Consider the following 20,269-nt stretch of genomic DNA (forward strand, 5'->3'; position numbering starts at 1 on the left):
CATGTGTGGACGACGGACAACAGCCGGTGTTCGGGCAGATGTAGGCGTTTCTGGAGTGTTTTGAGGCTAGCAGCGGCTCCTGTACACTTGCGAAAGTGGGAGCACAAGCGCCGCATTTTCACCAGTAGCTCCTGTATATTTGGGTATGTTTTAAAAAAACGTTGCACCACTAAGTTAGATGTGGGCCAAGCATGGAATGTGTTGGAGGCTGGCAAGCTCCAGAGCCGCTACCAGGTTCCTGCCGTTATCACACATAACAAAAATGCCTGGCCCCAGGTGCAGCAGGGAAAAACACGTTGCCATCTCAGCCAGCCATCTCGGAGGCAGTGTGCTGTCTGTCCCCCAAGCTGATAAGCTTCATCGTGGCCTGCTGACGTCTCCCCACGCCAGTAGCTGGGGTCGATTCAAGGGTGGAGGAGGAGGGTGGTGTTTCAGCACTCCTGCCAGGAATATTGGGCGGGGAGACAAGGCAGGCCGCTGCAGTTTGCGACTCGGTCCCAGCCTCAACTACATTCAGCCAGTGTGCCGTAATTGAGATGTAGCGTCCCTGGCTGCATGCACTTGTCCACGCGTCGGTGGTCAAGTGGAACTTTTGTGCAAAGCGCAGAATTTAGTGCCCGCCTGATGTTACGGGACACACGCTGGTGCAAGGCTCATCTCACCCTAAGGGCCAAAAACACTGCTGGTGAATTTTGTTCAGTTCAAAAGGACTCTGTATTTACATTTGGCTCAGTCGCAGCTCCAGGACATGCCTTTGAAGGCAAGGTTTCCTTTAGTGGCTTCATCTCAGCAGGATGATGATGGTGAAGCTTGGTTAAATCTGGTGTCGGAAGGGAAAGTGGTTTCTGATCTACATCTAAAGTACTGGAGCATGTTGTTTGGACAATTAACACCTGATCAGAACCCTGTATAGGTAATGTAAAGTCCGATATTAGAGGACCATTACCGCTAGTAGTGGTTGCAGCCAATTCTCCCCCTTTGCGGTCATCTAAATCAAAGTTACCCCCAGGACTTGATGCCAAAATGTTATCAATTTGACAGTCAAAATGAAGGTCAATGTCTGGGTCCTCAGTCCAATCCACTGCATCAATCCAACACAATGAGAGTGATGGTTCTGGAACCACTGTTTTAGGGGCAAAGAGTTTTAAAGGAGCTAACACTCTGCTGGTGCAAGGCTTTACTCACTCCAAGGGCCAAAAACACTGCTGGTGCAAGGCTCTACTCACTCCAAGGGCCAAAAGCACTGTATTTTGAAGGCTCTACTCACTCCAAGGGCCAAAAAGACTGCTGGTGCAAGGCTCTACTCATGCCAAGGGCCTCAATCTCTGCTGGTAGCTCAGCTTAAGGGCCTGTAACTTTGTTTGGAAGGGCTCATGTTAAGGGCTAGAAAAGTGAATTTTGGAAGGTCTTACCACATCACACACACACACACACACACACACACAGACTCAAAATGACAGTTAAGGGTGAGGGCTTTTGGATTTCCCATTGTCTATTCCATCCGTGGTTGTCATGGGGAACGTGATTTAAAGGGGTGGTTGTTTGTTGAGCTTAAATTGGGGTTTGTGTCCATCCATTTGGGGAGTAAAGAAGGTTTCCAGGTATTTTCCCACTTTGATAGAGGTTTTTTTGAATGTGGAAAGTGTGTAGTTGTTAGGCTGTGATGTTGGGGTAATAGAGGGTCTTTTGTGTGTTAGGTGCCCCCAGGCATGCTTCCCCTCCTGTCCCAGTTGCATTCCAGAGGTGTTGGCATCATTTCCTGTGGTGTCATAGTGGACTTGGTGACCCTCCAGAGACGGATTTGTGTTTCCCCCTTAACGAGTATATGTTCCCCATAGACTATAATGGGGTTCGAAACCCGTTCGAACACTCGAACAAGTGAGCAGCTGTTCGAATCGGATTTTGAACCTCGAACATTTTAGTGTTCGCTCATCTCTAGTTACCATACCTTAAAAGTTTTTTGGCAGGCAAAAGCCCAGGCCCAGATGATTATCCATTGACTTACTATAAAAAGTTCCAGCATATCTTAGCTCCACAACTTACCTTAGTATGTAATGCCTTGCTACAAGGTAATAATTGTCTAGCCGAGATAACACAGCTAAGCCATTACCCCTCATATTGAGCGAAAGACTCCAACCAGCCATTAGTCCTCCTAGGGGTGGATGCTGAAAAAAACTTTTGACGGAGTGGTTTGGGATTTCATGTATGCTACATTGAAGAAATTTGAGTTCCCAACACCATTTATTGATACTATTCTTACTTTGTACACAAGTCCACATGCGGAATTGAGAAATAATGGAACTTTATCTGATACATTCCACATCACCAATGGTACTAGAAAAGGTTGCCATCTCTCGCCCACCTTATTTACAGTATATTAGTTTTAGAGACCCTACTTCAATCGGTCACGCAAGACCCCAGAATCAAGGGGGTTACGGTAGGAGATTTCACAATACAAGCTACGGCTTTTGCAAATGATCTACTATTTATTATCGCTAATCCAGAAGAAGGTCTGCCTGCCATTATGGAAGTCCTGAAATTTGGTGAAGTCTCTCGCTATAAAGCGAACCTCACCAAATCAGAAGCGTTAAACAAAATATTACCATCTTCCAGGGCTAAAGCACTTCAACAACACACCCTGTTCCACTGGACCAATACTATGATGATCGGCTGAAGATCAGTGCCGCTTGGGGAGCAGGAGGGGTGGTTGAAAGAGACACTTAACAGATGACAGTGGTCAGCCTACTCCTTCTTGCTAGTTAGATCAGTGAAGCCTCTGATGAGTCATGTGAAACCAGCATTATGAAATGCATCTATGAGAAAAAGGAGTTATTCAGACTCTTCAGCTTTGGCTCTGATGGACTACAGTGTACAGCTTTAGTTTGGACAGGAGACATCACGTTTACTTAGCTTCAGCTTTAGCACTACAATCAGGCAGCTGTAGTTTGAGTTTGTAATGGATGACTCTTGGTCTTTACCCTTTGAAGGGTGTAGGGGGTAATCAGTGATCATTGACACATTAGAGGCAGTGATAGCATCCTGTCCCTTGGGGGGGGGGGGGGGCTCCCTCTGGCAGTGGTATTATATTCAATCCCCGGGTGACTCCTGGTTTTGTAACATATTTATCTTCTGGCTGATTACTAGAATAAGGTCTTTAAGTTTTGATATGCTTTTTAAAAAATATATTAATAAAGTTACTTGTTTTAAACGTCCCTAGATAGTTTACCTACCTATCCTTATTTTTGCTTTTTTCACATTTGGGCACGTTGTTATTTAATATCTATCACAATTTTTGCATTGAATCCTTTTAAACAGTTATTTTCATCATACTCATAGACAAGTATATTCACATAATTGTACAATAAATTGTATAATTGATTTATGTCCATTCTAGGATCTTGCTACATTACCAAACGAGAACATCAATCACACCAAAAGATGGATCCTAAGGGCACAGTGGCTGAAGAGGGAACACAGAAGAAAAAGAAGAGACCTTTAGTACCACCTGCTCCACGCCCTCCCCGCTCATTGTTTTGTTTAGGACTCCAAAACCCATTCAGAAAAGGTTGCATAAGTATTGTAGAATGGAAGTATCCTTTCAAAAATGAAATAATGAACTTTGTATAATGTCATTTGCATGCATAAATGGAAAATTGTAAAATTGTTCATAATTTTTTTTTTTTTAAATGAAATTATGAACAATTATAAACAGTGCAGACCTACTCAAGTTTTTAAAAATATCACAAGAGCAAGTATACATGATAAAACAAATGGTATTTAGTCAGTTATTAGGGTAAGGACACAATCAGGTTTATTGATGACTGTTTCTAAAGCCAAAACCAAGAGTGGATTGACAAAAAAATAATTCTGTTTGTCCTTTTGACCCCTAGGTTCTGACCATCTGATTCACACCTAGTTTTGGATTCAAAAACTACATCAATAAAAACATTTCTCATTATTCCAATAAATTCTTAACTTAAATATAATGAAAAAAAGACTAACACAGGTCAAGGAATTGAAAACCATTCTTACATAGATTAAGCCCTAAACGACTTCCTTAGAATACTGGAGAAAGAGGAAGCCATGAAACAATTGTTTGTTTAGTGTCAGGGTCAAGAGAGGTTTCTCATGAAATTTTGGCTCTGGAAACCAGATAATTTAAGAAGGTAGTTAACTGATCAAGTGACAATGATAGAACAAGAGAATCACCATGTAATATATATTCAATTATCTGATTGCACAAATATGTGCATGTATCAGGTCCATTATAGAATGGCATAGATGACATGCCATGCAGCCATGCCTCTATGGCCCCATTCAATTTAGTCAGTGAGCCAAAATGAACAGTTATAGGACCTCTCCTGAGTTTTGCCCCACACAAGGGGACCAATCACAACAGGTGGGCATGTGTATGTGGCCATGGAAAATAATGGACAATAAAAACACAGCTTGCACACTGAGAATGCACAAGAAGACCAAGATGTCATGCACATTACCATGTACAGTGGTATACAAAAGTTTGGACACCTCTGGCCAAAATAACTGTTATTGTGAACATATGGGATATAAAAACCAAACGGTATCCCTCCTGTGAAATTGGAATTCAGTCGAGATAAGGAAGCACACTCGCCCAATTATAATTATTTATATAAATTAGCAGAAGCTGAGATCCCAACACCAATTAAATAGCAAACCCATCTATAGATACAAAACAATGCTATACATGCTATACTATATATAATAATATAATATAATGCTATACTATATATAATAATAATCAAAGGTACCAATATAAATCACGTATAATTCTATCCAAAAGTCACCAGAAAACTAAGTGCCTTAATGCATATGCAGTAGACACTTATGGTAGTCAAATACAACATACAGTGAATAATATAGAAAGCAAATATATCATCATATATAATCTATATTCAAATAAACGCTTGATAGCATATAGACCATACTGTGAATAGTAAAAAATGGTTTGATCTCACCATCACAGGATGAATATGGTCAACTTTGTGGCACACTGCAGCGGGACCACTAGTCATCCATTACATCATAGGGAACATGGGCCATATACTAGCTCTCACATCCAATACTGACATATCCCTTTGTCAGTATCTTGCCTTTGCAAGGGAAGTCCACAGCTGATCCCAATAAACAACTACTATCTGACTTTATCCTAAGCGTTTCTTCACCGATATTCAGTAATTCATCAGGGGATTTGGCAACAGAGAAATTCTGGACTATCCTATATAAGTTATAATAAAAGGATCTATACTAGACTACTCAAAGCAGCAGTCCAAAATGACGCCCCCCCCCATCCCCCCCCCCCATTTCAACTCCCAGTAACATCTCCCTAAGTCACCCCCCCCCCGCATCGGAGCTTATTCTGTTGCTATTGCAAGTGACTTTTGTCATGGGAAGTACTCTTACATTTTCCATTATAAACTGCATGTCGGGCACCATACTTGCCCACAGTCATCATTTTGGACCGCTGCTTTGAGTAATCTATCATGTAGATCCTTTGGATATAACTTATATAGGATAGTCTAGGCTTTCTCTGTTGCCAAACCCCCTGATGAATTACTGCATATCGGTGATGAAACGCGTAGGATAAGGTCAGATAGTAGTTGTTTATAGTGGTCAGCTGTGGACTGCCCTTGTAAAGGCAGAAGTTCGTGGGACAAAAGGACATGTCAGTATTGGATGTGAGAGCTAGTATATGGCCCATGCTCCCTATGATGTGATGGATGACTAGTGGTCCTGCTGCAGTATGCCATGGAGATGACCCTGTTTATCCTGTGATGGTGACATCAAACCATTTTTTACCATTCACAGTATGATCTGTATGCTATCAAGCACTTATCTGAATATAGATGATATATGAAGGTATTTGCTTTTCTATATTACTCACTGTATGTTGTATTTGACTACCATAAGTGCCTACCTCATGTGCTGGACCTTTAGATGCATTAAGGCACTTGGATTTCTGATGACTTTTGAATAGAATTTTATATGGTTTATATAGGTACCTTTTATTATCATATTTAGTAAAAGTTGAGTTTTATTCACTTTAATATATATATATATATATATATATATATATATATATATATATATATATATGAAATTTTCAAAAAAATGCCCTATATTATTCTGTACTTCCTTGTCTATTACAGATGGGGGCACTGTCATTATTGTTTTGTTCTGTTTGTTTTAAATTTATATTTCTATTTAATATATGTATATTCAGTAACTTATTTCCTTTGACTCCTTTGATACCAGGCCATTTGAGATTATTATTCTTCTCACAATCTTTGCGAATTGCGTGGCACTAGCAATCTATTTACCAATGCCAGAGGATGATACAAATGCAACAAATGCCATCTTGGTAATGACATTTCAGTCTCTGTAATGCATGATACATTGTATTTTGTATTTGTTTTGAAAAGACATGTAGTTGATTTCCTTGCATATTGAAAGTCATTCTCACAGCAGGATGAACTAAGGCTATTTAGTTGATATGTGTGATTCAGCTGAACCCAATAAACTGGGACAGGAAGGAAGTCACAAAACATGAAACTGGCCATGCACAGTGTTTTCTTTGCCAACATCTGTTACACACAACTGCATAGTGATTACTGCCCTGCTCCATCATAGCAACCACAATCATGGATGTGTCATGTTTGACACCAATGGTGCCCTACAGATCTCATTAACTATAATACAACTCAATGAGATTACATCAAGAAAGCAGCATTTTAGGAGACAGAAATAATGCAGCATACATTCTGCATTTTGATTGAATCTGTGACAGACTCTTGACAGGGTCTCCAAAGTGGATGTGAACAGAGATTTAAGAGAAACTGTAGAAGCTGTAGAGTATAATATCAGATCAATAGCAACAGTAGACCCCTTATTCTGTCCCTAACCCACCTATCTCTAACCAGTAGTACGTTCTCTTATGCTTTTAAACATGTGTGCTTGCCGTGTGTGCTTGCCGCGCACTGTCCATGGCAAGCACACGGAGCCCATTATAGTCTATGGGGTCTGTGTGCTTTGACAGCACATCGCTTGCAATTGCGATTGTATTCCGTCTGGAAGGGTCTCCATCCAGAAGGGACTCCTTTTGGATGATATACAAACGCTAGTGTGAACCAACCCTTAGACTGTCTACAATATGGCTTCTGACCCTGCAACTCCACTAAAACCTCCCTAATCAAAGTGCTAAAGCCAAGAGACTCTACTCCATCCCCCCACCCCCCCTCTAGGTGTTTCTTTTTTCTTCAATATAGTTGACCACTCCCATATGTTATAAATGCTCATTGCTTTTGCATCACATACTTGTCCCTCTCAGGAGCAGATTCTAACATCAAATGGCCTCTGTGCAGTATATGCTAATTAACCAGCACGGAGCACCGGAAGTTCACTGAGCAGTGTCTGAGCCAGGAAAGGCTGCTGCTGCTGATGATGACTCATCAGTGAACCTCCGATGCTCCGTTCTGGTTAATTAGCATATCAGCAAAAGCGGGCTAATTCAAAAACGCCTGAGAGGATTACTAAACGAAAGGTTTGTCTGGAATAGCCTTTCTAAATGCTATGCAAATTTATGCTTGGTTAAAAATCACTAGAGCCAATGATAGAATCCATTTAAGGACCAGGTTTAAATCCCAGGAGAGAACTCTAGACCGAGCCACTGGTCTGCTTTTAAAAGAGGCTCTGGTAAATCACCAGATCCAAGGGTTTTCTGGCAGCTTGACCTGGGTCCCCAACAATGATATTTGCGCCTTGAGGTAGATGGTGGAGAACCCCTTTTCCAGGCCCTTCTGGAGAAGATCCAGGATCTGAGGAATTGGAACCTCTGGAACCTCACTTAGAGGACCCCCTGAAAATCCCAGGAAGTAAACCAGGTTTTAGCATAGGTCCTAGAAATAACTGGCTTTCTACTCTTTAAAAGGGTCTCTATTACAGATGAGTGAACATATATTCGACTATTCCATATTCGACTATTTGAACGAAAATCGAATCCCATTATAGTCTATGGGGGAAAAAGTTTGTTTCAGGGGAAACCACTATTCGACGCAGGAGGCTCACCAATTCCACTATGACACCTCAGCAAATGATGTCCACACCTCTGGAATGCAACTGGGACAGCAGGGGAAGCATGCTTGGGGGCATCTAACATGCCCAAGTCACAGTTTTACCCCACCATCACAGCCTATCAACTACACACTTTCCACACTCAAAAAAACCTCTATGAAAGTGGAAAAATACCTTCTTTCCTCCCCAATTGTATGGACAGAAACCCAAATTTTATGCTAATGAAACCTTAACAAGCACCCCTTTAAATAACATTACCCATGACAACCACAAATGGAATAGGCAATGGGAAATCCAACAGTACCCACTCTTAACTGTCATTGTGGATGTGTGTGTGTGTGTGTGTGTGTGTGTGTGTGTGTGTGTGTACTGCAGCACAAGCAACCAGCAGTCAGCCTAAGATTGTCTCTTCTTCAAGTAAGACACAAGAATCTTTGGAACCAGAACAGGAAAACCCAGTGATTGCCATTGTAGCAGTGCCTAGGCCATCCTAAAGAGCAGTTCATTCAGAGATTGAATTGGAGAAAAATAAGAACATTAACTAAGATCGATTCTTCATGCACATTAGTGAGCACGGACAACCTAACGTAGAAGATCCTCATGCTGAGCTGGCCTCATTACTGAAAAAGATCAAGAAGGATAATCAGGGATGGAAAAAACCATCAGATCTTACCAAAAAGAATCACCCTCGGCTTGGAAAGGGCCTTTGGGTGAGTTGAGCCTTTAACCAGCAGAGATTTATTTTTTGGCCCTTTGGGTTAGTTGAGCCTTGCACCAGCAGTGTTTTTGGACCTTGAGGTGAGTTGAGCCTTGCACCAGCAGTGTTTTTGGCTCTTGAGGTGAGTTGAGCCATGCACCAGCAGTGTTTTTGGCCCTTGGGTCAACCCAGCGGTTGAGCCTTGCACCAGCAGTGTTTTTGGCCCTTGGTGTTAATTGAGCCTTGCACCAGCAGTGTTTTTGGCCCTTGGGTTGAGATGAGCCTTGTACCAGCAGTGTTTTTGGCTCTTGAGGTGAGTTGAGCCATGCACCAGCAGTGTTTTTGGCCCTTGGGTCGCCGCAGCAGTTGAGCCTCGCACCATCAGTGTTTTTGGCCCTTGGGGTGGGTTGAGCTTTGCACCAGCAGTGTTTTTGGCCCTTGGGGTGGGTTGAGCCTTGCACCAGCAATTTTTTTGGCCCTTGAGGTGAGTTGAGCCATGCACCAGCAGTGTTTTTGGCCCTTGGGTCACTCCAGCAGTTGAGCCTTGCACAAGCAGTGTTTTTGGCCCTTGGGGAGAGTTGAGCCTTGCATCAGCAGTGTTTTTGGCCCTTGAGGTGAGTTGAGCCTTGCACCAGCAGTGTTTTTGGCCCTTGGGGTATGTTGAGCCTTGCATCAGCAGTGTTTTTGGCCCTTGGGGTTAGTTGAGCCATGCACCAGCAGTGTTTTTGGCCCTTGGGTTGAGATGAGCCTTGCACCAGCAGTGTTTTTGGCCCTTGGAGTGAGTTGAGCCATACACCAGCAGTGTTTTTGGCCCTTAGGTCACCCCAGCAGATAAGCCTTGCACCAGCAATGTTTTTGGCCCTTGGGGTGAGTTGAGCCTTGCATCAGCAGTGTTTTTGGCCCTTGGGGTGAGTTGAGCCTTGCACCAGAAGTGTTTTTTAACCTTCAGGTGAGTTGAGCCTTGCACCAGCAGTGTTTTTGGCCCTTGGGGTGAGTTGAGCCTTGCACCAGCAGTGTTTTTTGCCCTTGGGGTGAGTTGAGCCTTGCACCAGCACTGTTTTTGGCCCTTGAGGTGAGTTGAGCCTTGCATCAGCAGTGTTTTTGGCCCTTGGGTTGAGTTGAGCCTTGCACCAGCAGTGTTTTTTAACCTTCAGGTGAGTTGAGCCTTGAAACAGCAGAGATTTAGTTTTTGACCTTTGGGGTGAGTTGATCCTTACACGAGTAGTGTTTTTGGCCCTTGGGTCATCGCAGCAGTTGAGCCTTGCACAAGCAGTGTTTTTGGCCCTTGAGGTGAGTTGAGCCTTGCACCAGCAGTGTTTTTAGACCTTGTGGTGAGTTGAGCCTTGCACCAGCACTGTTTTTGGCCCTTGAGGTGAGTTGAGCCTTGCACCAGCAGTGTTTTTAGACCTTGTGGTGAGTTGAGCCTTGCACCAGCACTGTTTTTGGCCCTTGAGGTGAGTTGAGCCTTGCACCAGCAGTGTTTTTTAACCTTCAGGTGAGTTGAGCCTTGAAACAGCAGAGATTTAGTTTTTGACCTTTGGGGTGAGTTGATCCTTACACGAGTAGTGTTTTTCGCCCTTGGGTCATCGCAGCAGTTGAGCCTTGCACAAGCAGTGTTTTTGGCCCTTGGGGTGAGTTGAGCCATGCACCAGCAGTGTTTTTGGCCCTTTGGTCACCCCACCAGTTGAGCCTTGCATCAGCAGTGTTTTTGGCCCTTGACGTGAGTTGAGCCTTGCACCAGCAGTGTTTTTGGCCTTTGGGTCACCCCAGCAGTTGAGCCTACCACCAGCAATGTTTTTGGCCCTTGGTGTTAGTCGAGCCTTGCACCAGCAGTGTTTTTGACCCTTGGGGTGAGTTGAGCCTTGCACCAGCAGTGTTTTTGGTCCTTGAGGTGAGTTGAGCCTCTAACCAGCAGAGTTTGGGGAAAATAGGGTGGATTGACCCTCTAACCAGCAGAGTTTGGGGGAATCAGGGTGGATTGAGCCTAATGGGAGCAGAATTGTGCAACGCTGATGGTGGAGGAGTATGAGGAGTATGAGGAGGAATTGTAGAGGTTGACCACACACATGAAACTTCATGTCGGGGTGCTTGACGCTGGTGGACATGAAAATGATGGGTCTATCCAGTGGCTGTTCATTTTGATGAAAGTCAGCCGGTCAGCACTGTCAGCTGACAGCCGGCTGCACTTATCCGTGATGATGATGCCACCAGTTGCCCTGAAGACCCTTTCCGATAGCATGCTGGCAGCAGGGCAGAAAAGGATCTCCAAGGCATACAACGCAAGTTCCAGCCACAAATCCAACTTGGAGACCCAATAAATGTAGGACGCAGAGGGATCAGAGAGGACAGGGCTGCGGTCAGCCAGGTACTCCCGCAACATGCACCTATACTTGTCCCTCCTGGTGACACTTGGCCCCCCAGTGGCAGTAGTTTGGCGAGGGGGTGCCATTAACGTGTCCCAGACTTTGGAGAGTGTGCCCTTGGTGGGTGTGAACCGGATGGCAGTTGTTAGCCTCTTGGAGGAACGAGAGTTGATAGAAACATCTCCATCATATTCTGCACCAGTTGCTTGTGGCACTCATTAATGCGATTGGCCCTCCCCTCTACCGGAATAAAAGTAAAGATATTATTTTTATACCGGGGGTCGAGGATTACAAAAATCCAGTATTAGTTGCTCTCCAGGATTTTGACAATGCGTTTGTCACTTGAAAAGCACCCCAACATGAATTCAGCCATGTGTGCCAGAGTGTTACTTGGCATGACTTCGCTGCCCCCACCAGAATGGTCTCTCTCCATTTCCTCCTCTTCCTCCTCCTCCATTTCGCCCCATCAGCGCTGCAGCAATGGCAACTTCCCCACTAGCCTCCTGTGTGACAATGAGATCATCTGCCACTTCGACATCCTCCTCCTCTTCCTCAGTCAATATACGGCGTGAAGCGACCAGGAGTGTACACTGACTATCCTGCTGGGATGGTTCTGCTCCTATGCCCGACTCCTCAGCGTACAATGCGTTATCCCTGATGACGATGAAGGATTCTCGCATCACACATAGGAGCGCGATTGTTACACTCACTAATGTGTCACAGCTCACCCTCTTAGTGGACTCCTCAAAGACAAGTAAGATCTCGCATAAGTCTGCCATCCATGGCCACTCATGGTGCAGAAACTGCAGGAGCTGACTCTGACTACCCTTGGGTTTTGGAGAGAGTACTCTATCAAGGGTCTCTGCTGCTCACACACTCAATATGTGGTGTGTCGAGTTCAAGCGTGTGGGGACGTTTCACAACAGCCGGTGTTTTGGCAGATAGAGGCGTTGCTGGAGTGTTTTGAGGCTAGCAGCAGATACTGTTGACTTGCGAAAGTGGATGCACAAGCACCGCACTTTCACCAGTAGCTCATGAACGTTGGGGTACGTTTTTAAAAACCATTGCACCACTAAATTGAAAACGTGGGCCAGGCATGGGATGTGTTGGAGGTTGGCAAGCTCCAGAGAAGCTAGCAGGTTCTGGCCATTATCACACACGACCATGTCTGTGCCCAGGTGCAGTGGCGAAAACCACGTTGACGTCTCATCGAGGAGGGCATCCCTCACCTCAGAGGCAGTGCGCTGTCTGTCCCCCAAGCTGATGAACTTCTGCACGGCCTGCTGACGTCTCCCCACGCCAGTGCTGCAGCGTTTCCAGCAGGTAGCTGGGTCGATGTGATGCCGGAGGCAGAGGAGGAGGAGGAGGGTGGTGGTTCGGAGCCCCTGCCAGGAATCTTGAGTGGGGAAATGAGGTAGACCGCCCCAGTTTCTGACCAGGTCCCAACCTCAACTACATTCACCCAGTGTGCCATCAGTGAAATGTAGCATCCCTGTCCGCATGCACTTGTCCATGCGTCTGTGGTTAAGAGGACCTTTGTGCAAAGCGCGGAACTTAGGGCCCGCCTAATGTTACGTGACATGTGCTTGTGCAAGGCGGAGATGGCACACCGGGAAAAGTAGTGAAGGCTAGGGACGGCATGGCGAGGTGCCGCACTTGCCATCAGGTCACAGAAGGCCTGAGTTTCCACAAGCCAGAACGGCAACATTTCCTGGGCCAGGAGCTTGGATATGTGCCCGTTTAAGGCTTGTGCATGTGGGTGGGTAGCGCTGTACTTTTGCCTGTGCTGAAACGTCTGGGAGATGGTAGGTTGCTGGGAAGTGGCGCATGATGGTGCAGGAGAAGGAGCTGACGCAGGAAAAGGGGAGGATGAGGGAGAAGTCACCAAAGTGGTGGAGGAAGATGTGGAGGTGTCCTGGCTGGTGGTCTGGACTGCAGCGTCAGCACTGGCAACAGTGGAAGAGGCAGTAGCGGCAATGCCGGACAACGATTGTCCTGCGTTTGCTCTCTGCCACTGAGCCCACTGCTTGCATTCCAAATGACGGCGCATGGCAGTGGTCGTAAGGTTATTCTTTTCAGAGCCCCTACTCAGTTTTGAGTTGGAAAGTGTGAAAATCGCACTATATTTGTCCTCCATGCATACATTGAAAAATCTCCACACCACCGAAGACCGTAGCCTCGATGGGGGAGTTTTTCTAGGCTGGCTAGAATAGGGAACATCTTGGGCCTTGCTGGCTGAGGCCTGGCTTCGGTGAAGCAGCTGTCCTCAGCCTCTGGACATGCCTTTGCCTCTAGCCACTCTCTTTGGTGCTGCACTTCCCTCCACATCTACACTGCTTTCCCCGCTTGACATCCCCCCTGTCCAGGTTGGGTCACTGTCCTCGTCGTCCACCACCTCCTCTTCCAATTCCTTTCTCGGCTCCTCCTCCTGCACACCGCCCATGGGAATAGGCTTCCCTGATGGCAACTGTGTCTCGTCATCGTCACTGAGGGTGGGTTGCTGGTCAACAACAACAACAACAACAACATCAACAGGAGATGGCGGATGCTCCAGTGTTTGGGCATCAGGACACAGAAACTCATCTGCTAGCTCCTGTGATTCAGGAAGTAATGGGACAGAGAGAAGGACAGTGAAAGGACCCGAAAACAGCTCATGGGAGGTGGGAAAGTTTGGATTACTCTGCTGGGAAGATTGGACATGCTGTGAGGAAGGAGGACCAGACTGTTGGGTAGGAGGAGGAGTTGAGGTACAGGCTGACTGGCTGGTGAAGAATGTGCTGGAAGCATTATCCGCTGGCCATTGTAACCTGTTCCTGGTGCTCAGGCCTGGTTGATGTTGTACCCTGCACCCTACTTAATGTGGCCATCAAGTCGGGGACTGTGGGGAAGCGCAATGCTCGCTGCCGCAGAGCAGTAGCCATGGGATACGCTGTTGGTTGACTGCAACCTTGCTCCCCAGCTGCATTTCCACGCCCCCGTCCTCGTCCCTTTGCGCTAGCCTTACACATTTTTAGATGTATAGAAATGCAAATTTTATGGTCTATACACCGAGGAAAACTGGCTTGAGTGTATATAGCCTGACAATTGCTGTGTATCCCTGTTAGGTTTTGGGGGTACACAGCATGGATAGCTGGATTGAGCCTATGTAGCCTGACAATCGCTGTGTATCCCTGTTAGGTTTTGAGGGTACACAGCCTGGATAGCTGGATTGAGCGTATATAGCCTGACAATCGCTGTGTATCCCTGTTAGGTTTTGAGGGTACACAGCGTGGATAGCTGGAATGAGCGTGTATAGCCTGACAATTGCTGTGTATCTCTTTTAGGTTTTGGGGGTACACAGCGTGGATAGCTGGATTGAGTGTCTATCGACTCCTCTCCCTGCAGTATAGCTATGAAAAGAGCTGTTGTTTTTCAGTTTTTCCCTGCCTAGCAGAATCTAATCCCTCTCTAGCCCTCAACAGCACGTCTGTCCCTATCTCTTACCAAGCCGCAAAATGAGACGAAGAAGGCGGCGACTGTTCTTATAAATCCAAGGATCATGGTAAGAATATGCAAACCTGTCTTCCATGATGTAATTAGGAAAACAGCTGCTGCTTCAGTATTGCAAACCAATAGAGGGCACTCACTGGAATGTGCAAGCCTGTCTACCCTGATGTAGTTAGGAAGACAGAACTCCAGTGAAATAACCCAATAAAGGCTGCTCCCTTTCGCATCATGCTCGACCTTCCAAGAGGCCTTTGTTTTGCAATGACACTGGGATTATTACCAGGTATAGTCTCTCGGCCGTTTCGGCCGTTTCGATGTACTTGCATCTCATCAGCTCGATGTAAAGAGGACTATAACCTGGTAGAGGCAAGAGGCTTAGACAGGGTTAAGGGGATATTGTCACTCCTAATTGGGTTATTTCACTGGAGTTCTGTCTTCCTAACTACATCAGGGTGGACAGGCTTGCACATTCCAGTGAGCGCCCTCTATTGGTTTGCAATACTGAGGCAGCAGCTGTTTTCCTAATTACATCATGGAAGATGGATTTGCATATTCTTCCCATGATCCTTTGCGAAGTGGAGTGCTAAAGGCTTAATAAGTCTCCACACACCTATATGGTGGTCTCTCCCTAAGGAGAGACTTTTTTTACTGCATACATTATTCATACACAACCAATAAGCAATAAATATAAGTGTATACTTAAAGGAACATATAGGGTATGCACATAATACAGATATAATCACAGCATAAATACAGCATATACTCAACGTTGAAGATATGATGGAGAGGCAGTGCATGTTTTAAACACTAAAAGCCTCAAAACGCATTATCATCGAGTGTTTTTTGGGGTACATCCCCTTCTTTGGTCCTACCATACCAACAGATATAATCACATTACACAGGCATGTACACATTTAGCAGGGGTGTAACTAAGCATAAACTGAGTAACATAGCAAACTTTTAACTTGGGCCCCCACACTGCATAGTGCCTACTTTCCTAGCACCCATACGCCCTATTTAAACACAGAATGTCCCACAGTAATCCCTTCATCAATTCTAAAGTCCCATACTGGTCCCCTCCAGGTGACATAGTGTCCTACATTCTATTAACAGTCATTTTCAGCCCCTCCATGCAGTATAATCTCCCAAAGTGGCCGCTTCACACAGTAAAATGTCCCACAGTGGCCTCCATACAATATAATATCCCACAGTAGTTCCTAATGGCTCCTATGGAGTTTGTTTCACAAATTTTTCAAAAATTTCAAAATTGACCAAACCTGAAATTTTGGGGTTCAACACCCACAAACTATTGTACTTTGGGGTCTGAATGGCCAGAAGCCTGTGGAGGTGAGCGAACTTAAAAAAAAATAAAAAAAATAAAATAAAATAATAATAATAATAATAATAATAATAATAATATTAAAACAGTGTTATTAACCTATGCTGGGCTCTGGCACTTGTCCTCCGACCCCCCCACTATCCTCGGGGGTCACACCACTCTAACATGATGAATTGGGAGTGACTCTTGTGAATTGTGCCTCAGTAGTCTGATGTAACTGCACTGGAGCTCAAGAGAGGTAATTAACCCCTTCCCGCTGATAGCACTTTTTGACTTCCTGACCAAGCTCGATTTTTCAAAACTGACATGTGTCACTTTATGTGGCAATAACTTTGGAATGTTTTAACTTACCAAAGTGATTTTGAGATTGTTTTTTTCGTAACACATTGCACTTCATGTTAGTGGTAAATTTTGGTTTATATGTTTTGTGTTTAATTATGAAAAATAGGAAATTTGGTAGAAATTTTTAAAAATATGCATTTTATAAAGTTTGAAATGATGTGCATTGCATACAGATAGTCAGACCACCACAATTATATCATAAATCTCAAGTCCCAGATCTCTGCTTTATGTCGGCATCAAACTTTAGTCACCCTTTTATTTTTTACGGACATTATAAGATTTACAAGTGAAACAACAATATTCAAAATTTTCAAGAAATTTCTAAAACCCATTTTTAAGGGACTAATCCAGTTATGAAGGGGTTTTGAAAGACCCTTGTATTAAAACCTCCATAAATCAGCCAATTATCAAAACTGCGCCCCTTAAATAAGCCAAAACAACATATACCTAGTATTTCAACCCTATAAGTGCTTAACAGGAATTAAGACAAAATGGAGGTGAAATTTTCAAATTTGATTTTATTTTACTAATATTTTCATTTAGCCCTAGAATTTGCACATTCACAAGGGGTTAAAGGAGAAAAAGCATCCCACAATTTGTTATGCAAGTTCTCCCGACTACCATAGTACCCCACTTGTGGGTGTAAACTAATATATGGACGCACAGCGAGACGCAGAAGGGAAGGCGCGCCAAGGAGCTTTTAGAGGGGAGATCTGGCTGTGATCAGTTTCAGGAACCATGTCGCATTTACAAAGCCCTTGAGGTGTCAAAACAGTGGAAACCTCCAGAAAATGACCCCGTTTTGAAAACCGCACCCCTCAAAGAATTTATCAAGTGATTTAGTGAGCATTAGTAACCCCAAAGTGACTATGTAAGCGGTGCGGAGTAAATTGGGTACACCAAATCCCATTCTATTTTCCCACTAGCTCCTATGACACGGACGGGGAAGAGGGACATTCTGGGGGATCAGCGCAGGTGTATTATCTCTCATAAGCTCTAAATATGGGGTGTCCCCTGAAAACGATTGCACAGCTTATACATTTCCTTCTAGTCGCAGCCACTTATGTCCTAATGATTTGGCGACTTTTGGGGTTTTTGTCTTCACATTGTACAAGCTAGATTTTTATTTTCTGGCAATGTGGCCATATGAGGGATTGGTGTTTGCGGTATTAGATGTGCTTTTCAATGCCACCATTTTGGGGTGCCTGTAACTTATTGACTACATTTTATTAACTCTTTCTGGGTGGGATGTAAAAGAAAACATCAATTCAAGCAATGCTTTTAGCATTTTTTTCCCCCGTGCAGCGTACAACATAAGTAACATGTTACCTTTATTCTGCGGGTTGGTACAGTTACGGCAATACCTCATTTATATTATTTTTTAATGCATTGCTATTTGTGCAGAATAAAATTCAATTTAGGGGAAAAAATCAATTATTTTTGCTTTTCATCTTCTGAAAGGCATAACATTTTTATTTTTCGGTAGACAGAGCTGGTTGAGGGCTTATTTTTTGCGGGATGACCTCTGCTTTATATTGGTACCATTTTGGTTTTCATCTGACCATTGGTAAAGGTGGTGAATAATCATTATTTTGTACGGTTTTGTACGTTTTTTTTTTATGATGTTCGCCGCCCGGGTTAAATAATGTTTTAATTTTATTGTTCAGGTTATTACAGACGCGATGATACCAAATATGTAATGTTTTTTTTCTATTTTTCTTTATTTTACTTAAAGAAACATTTTATATGGGGAAAATGGGATTTTTGGGGCTTTATTTATTTCTAATTTATTTTAAACTTATTTAAACTTTTTTATTTTTACTTTATCACTTTTTTTTTCTGTCCCCATGGGGGATTGAAGCAGTGATCTGCTGATCACTGCTTCACTAGATGTAGCTGCAATACACGTGTTACACGTGTATTGCAGAGAACAGGAAGCTTGTGCACGGGATGACAGCTTCCATTCCTGGCAGGATCAACCAGGTACGTGGAGGGGACAGCATGGGGCAGACCCAGGGTCACTGATCAGACCCCGGGCTGCCCACTACCAACATCGGCAACCCCCGAAACCGTTGCGGGGGGTTGACGATCGGGACAGATCGAAACCGAAACCCCTGAGATGCCGGCGGTCATCTCCTGCGTCGAGGTCGCAGGAGCTGACCTGTTCCTGTGACAGCCGGGAGCCTACTGAGCCTAAGTGTCAAACTGACGGGTTTTTTTTTTCACTGTTTTGCCTATGATTTAAATAAAAGGTGATCTAAGCAATAGACATTTCCCAAAATTATATAACTAAAACGTACATGTGGCCCTGCAAAAAAATACTCTATACATCCCCATACAGCTGTTGCAAAACTACAACTCCCATATATTAAATATTTAAATTTTTCCCCAGACTGCTGTTCACTGACTAGCGTATGAGGATGTGTTTGTCTGTTTTGAATGTGGGGGTAAACGGACCTTTTCCCCCCCTTACCTACTGAACTTGGACACCACTGTGCTGCAGTTCGCATGTATCTTGGCAACCTATAAAACTCAGGCACCTTTGTGCTGCAGTTCATGTGAATGTATACTCGTGAGAGCTGCTTTTACACTCACTGTATATGAATCTGGTGTAGTTAGGTCCCCTAACCGGCGGCCATTTTTGGGAGGCCGCTCTTGCTCCCAAAATTGGCCACTGGCCGGCATTCACACTCGGCTCTGCTGGTGTCTCAATGGCAGAGACAACTGCGCAGGTGTCGGAGGTGACGCAGGAGGAAAACGTCAGAGAAGGGGAGTATCCAGCCGAAGATAGAGGCGTCGCAGGATTGTGTTTTCGAGCTGCAGTGGGGACGCCCTCATTGCATTTTCAGCGCTGGGGCCGACCCCCATCGCTGTGAGAGAACTAATTTGCATACCGGTAAAAACTGGTATTACTAAGGAACGGCGCGGCGGAGATCACATCTAAAGGTAAGAGACGAATAGTCTTTCTAAAGGTTATTCCGACGTCTTATCCACAAAAAAAAGAGGTTTTTAATGGTAGAATCCCTTTAAATGTTAAGTTTTAGTATATTTTCATCAGTGCTGTGGATTTGATGAAGGAACCTAGCAGCAGTTCCGAAAGCTTACAATATGTCATCATTTTTTGTTAGCCATTAAAAAAAAATGTATCATCTAATGAGAACTCTCAATCTTTACATTTCAAATACAAATAGATGACATTAGACTTCAAAGATGTAACTCTATTCACAGAATGACACCACAATCACAAAAAGCACATTATATGTAAAATGAAATACCAGATCATATAATAAGGGCTGCATATATACAAAAAAGTAATTAAATACTCATTGTATACAATACATTGTACAATGTCACAGATATGTATACTGGCCCAAATAGTACTAATTATATACATATTGTTAAATTAGGACTCAAGGGGGCATTATATAGAGGTAGTCCATGAAGCTTACCTCAGCAGGGGTGCACTTAAAAGGCTAGTCTTTTTTTTTTCCTACACAAAAGATGGTACTATTCCGTTATCGGGCAGGAGAGCTGTTCAGCACTAGTATTGGGACAGCAGCAAGCAAGGCCGCATGCCCGCATCACAGTTGCTTCCCGGACAGCATCGCGCATCGCAGATGAGTTCCGGACAGCATCGGCTTCAGCAGAATTCTCACACACACACACACACACACACACACACACACACACACACACACACAGCTAATTGTAAGTGGATATACTTTATTTAGTAATTGCCAGCAGTGCTGCTCAGCACTATTATTGGGACAGTAGCAGCAGCATCGTATAGGATCCGATGCTGACAGAAAAATTAGGCGACAAATTAGTGTGTTCATAGCTTTAGTCACAATACTCACCGTTGTTTCAGTCACAGTTTTCAGCAGTTTCATCACATGGATTACACGCTGTGGGATTTACCGGCAGATGAGAAATCAG

At 44.2% G+C, this 20,269-nt stretch overlaps 1 protein-coding gene across 1 annotated transcript in view; it reads left to right on the forward strand.

Annotated features, from left to right (window-relative positions):
- The first annotated feature begins 3,393 nt into the window (after positions 1–3,393).
- Positions 3,394–20,269, forward strand: part of CACNA1S (calcium voltage-gated channel subunit alpha1 S) — a 676,496-nt gene continuing 659,620 nt past the window's right edge. The window contains exons 1-2 of the mRNA XM_075263101.1: positions 3,394–3,590; positions 6,292–6,397. Of these exons, the coding sequence (XP_075119202.1) occupies positions 3,439–3,590; positions 6,292–6,397 (258 nt within the window). The 5' untranslated portion in view covers positions 3,394–3,438. The remainder of the gene's footprint in view (positions 3,591–6,291; positions 6,398–20,269) is intronic.

The sequence above is a fragment of the Leptodactylus fuscus genome, chromosome 2 (genome assembly GCF_031893055.1).
Source record: "Leptodactylus fuscus isolate aLepFus1 chromosome 2, aLepFus1.hap2, whole genome shotgun sequence".
Lineage (NCBI taxonomy): Eukaryota > Metazoa > Chordata > Amphibia > Anura > Leptodactylidae > Leptodactylus > Leptodactylus fuscus.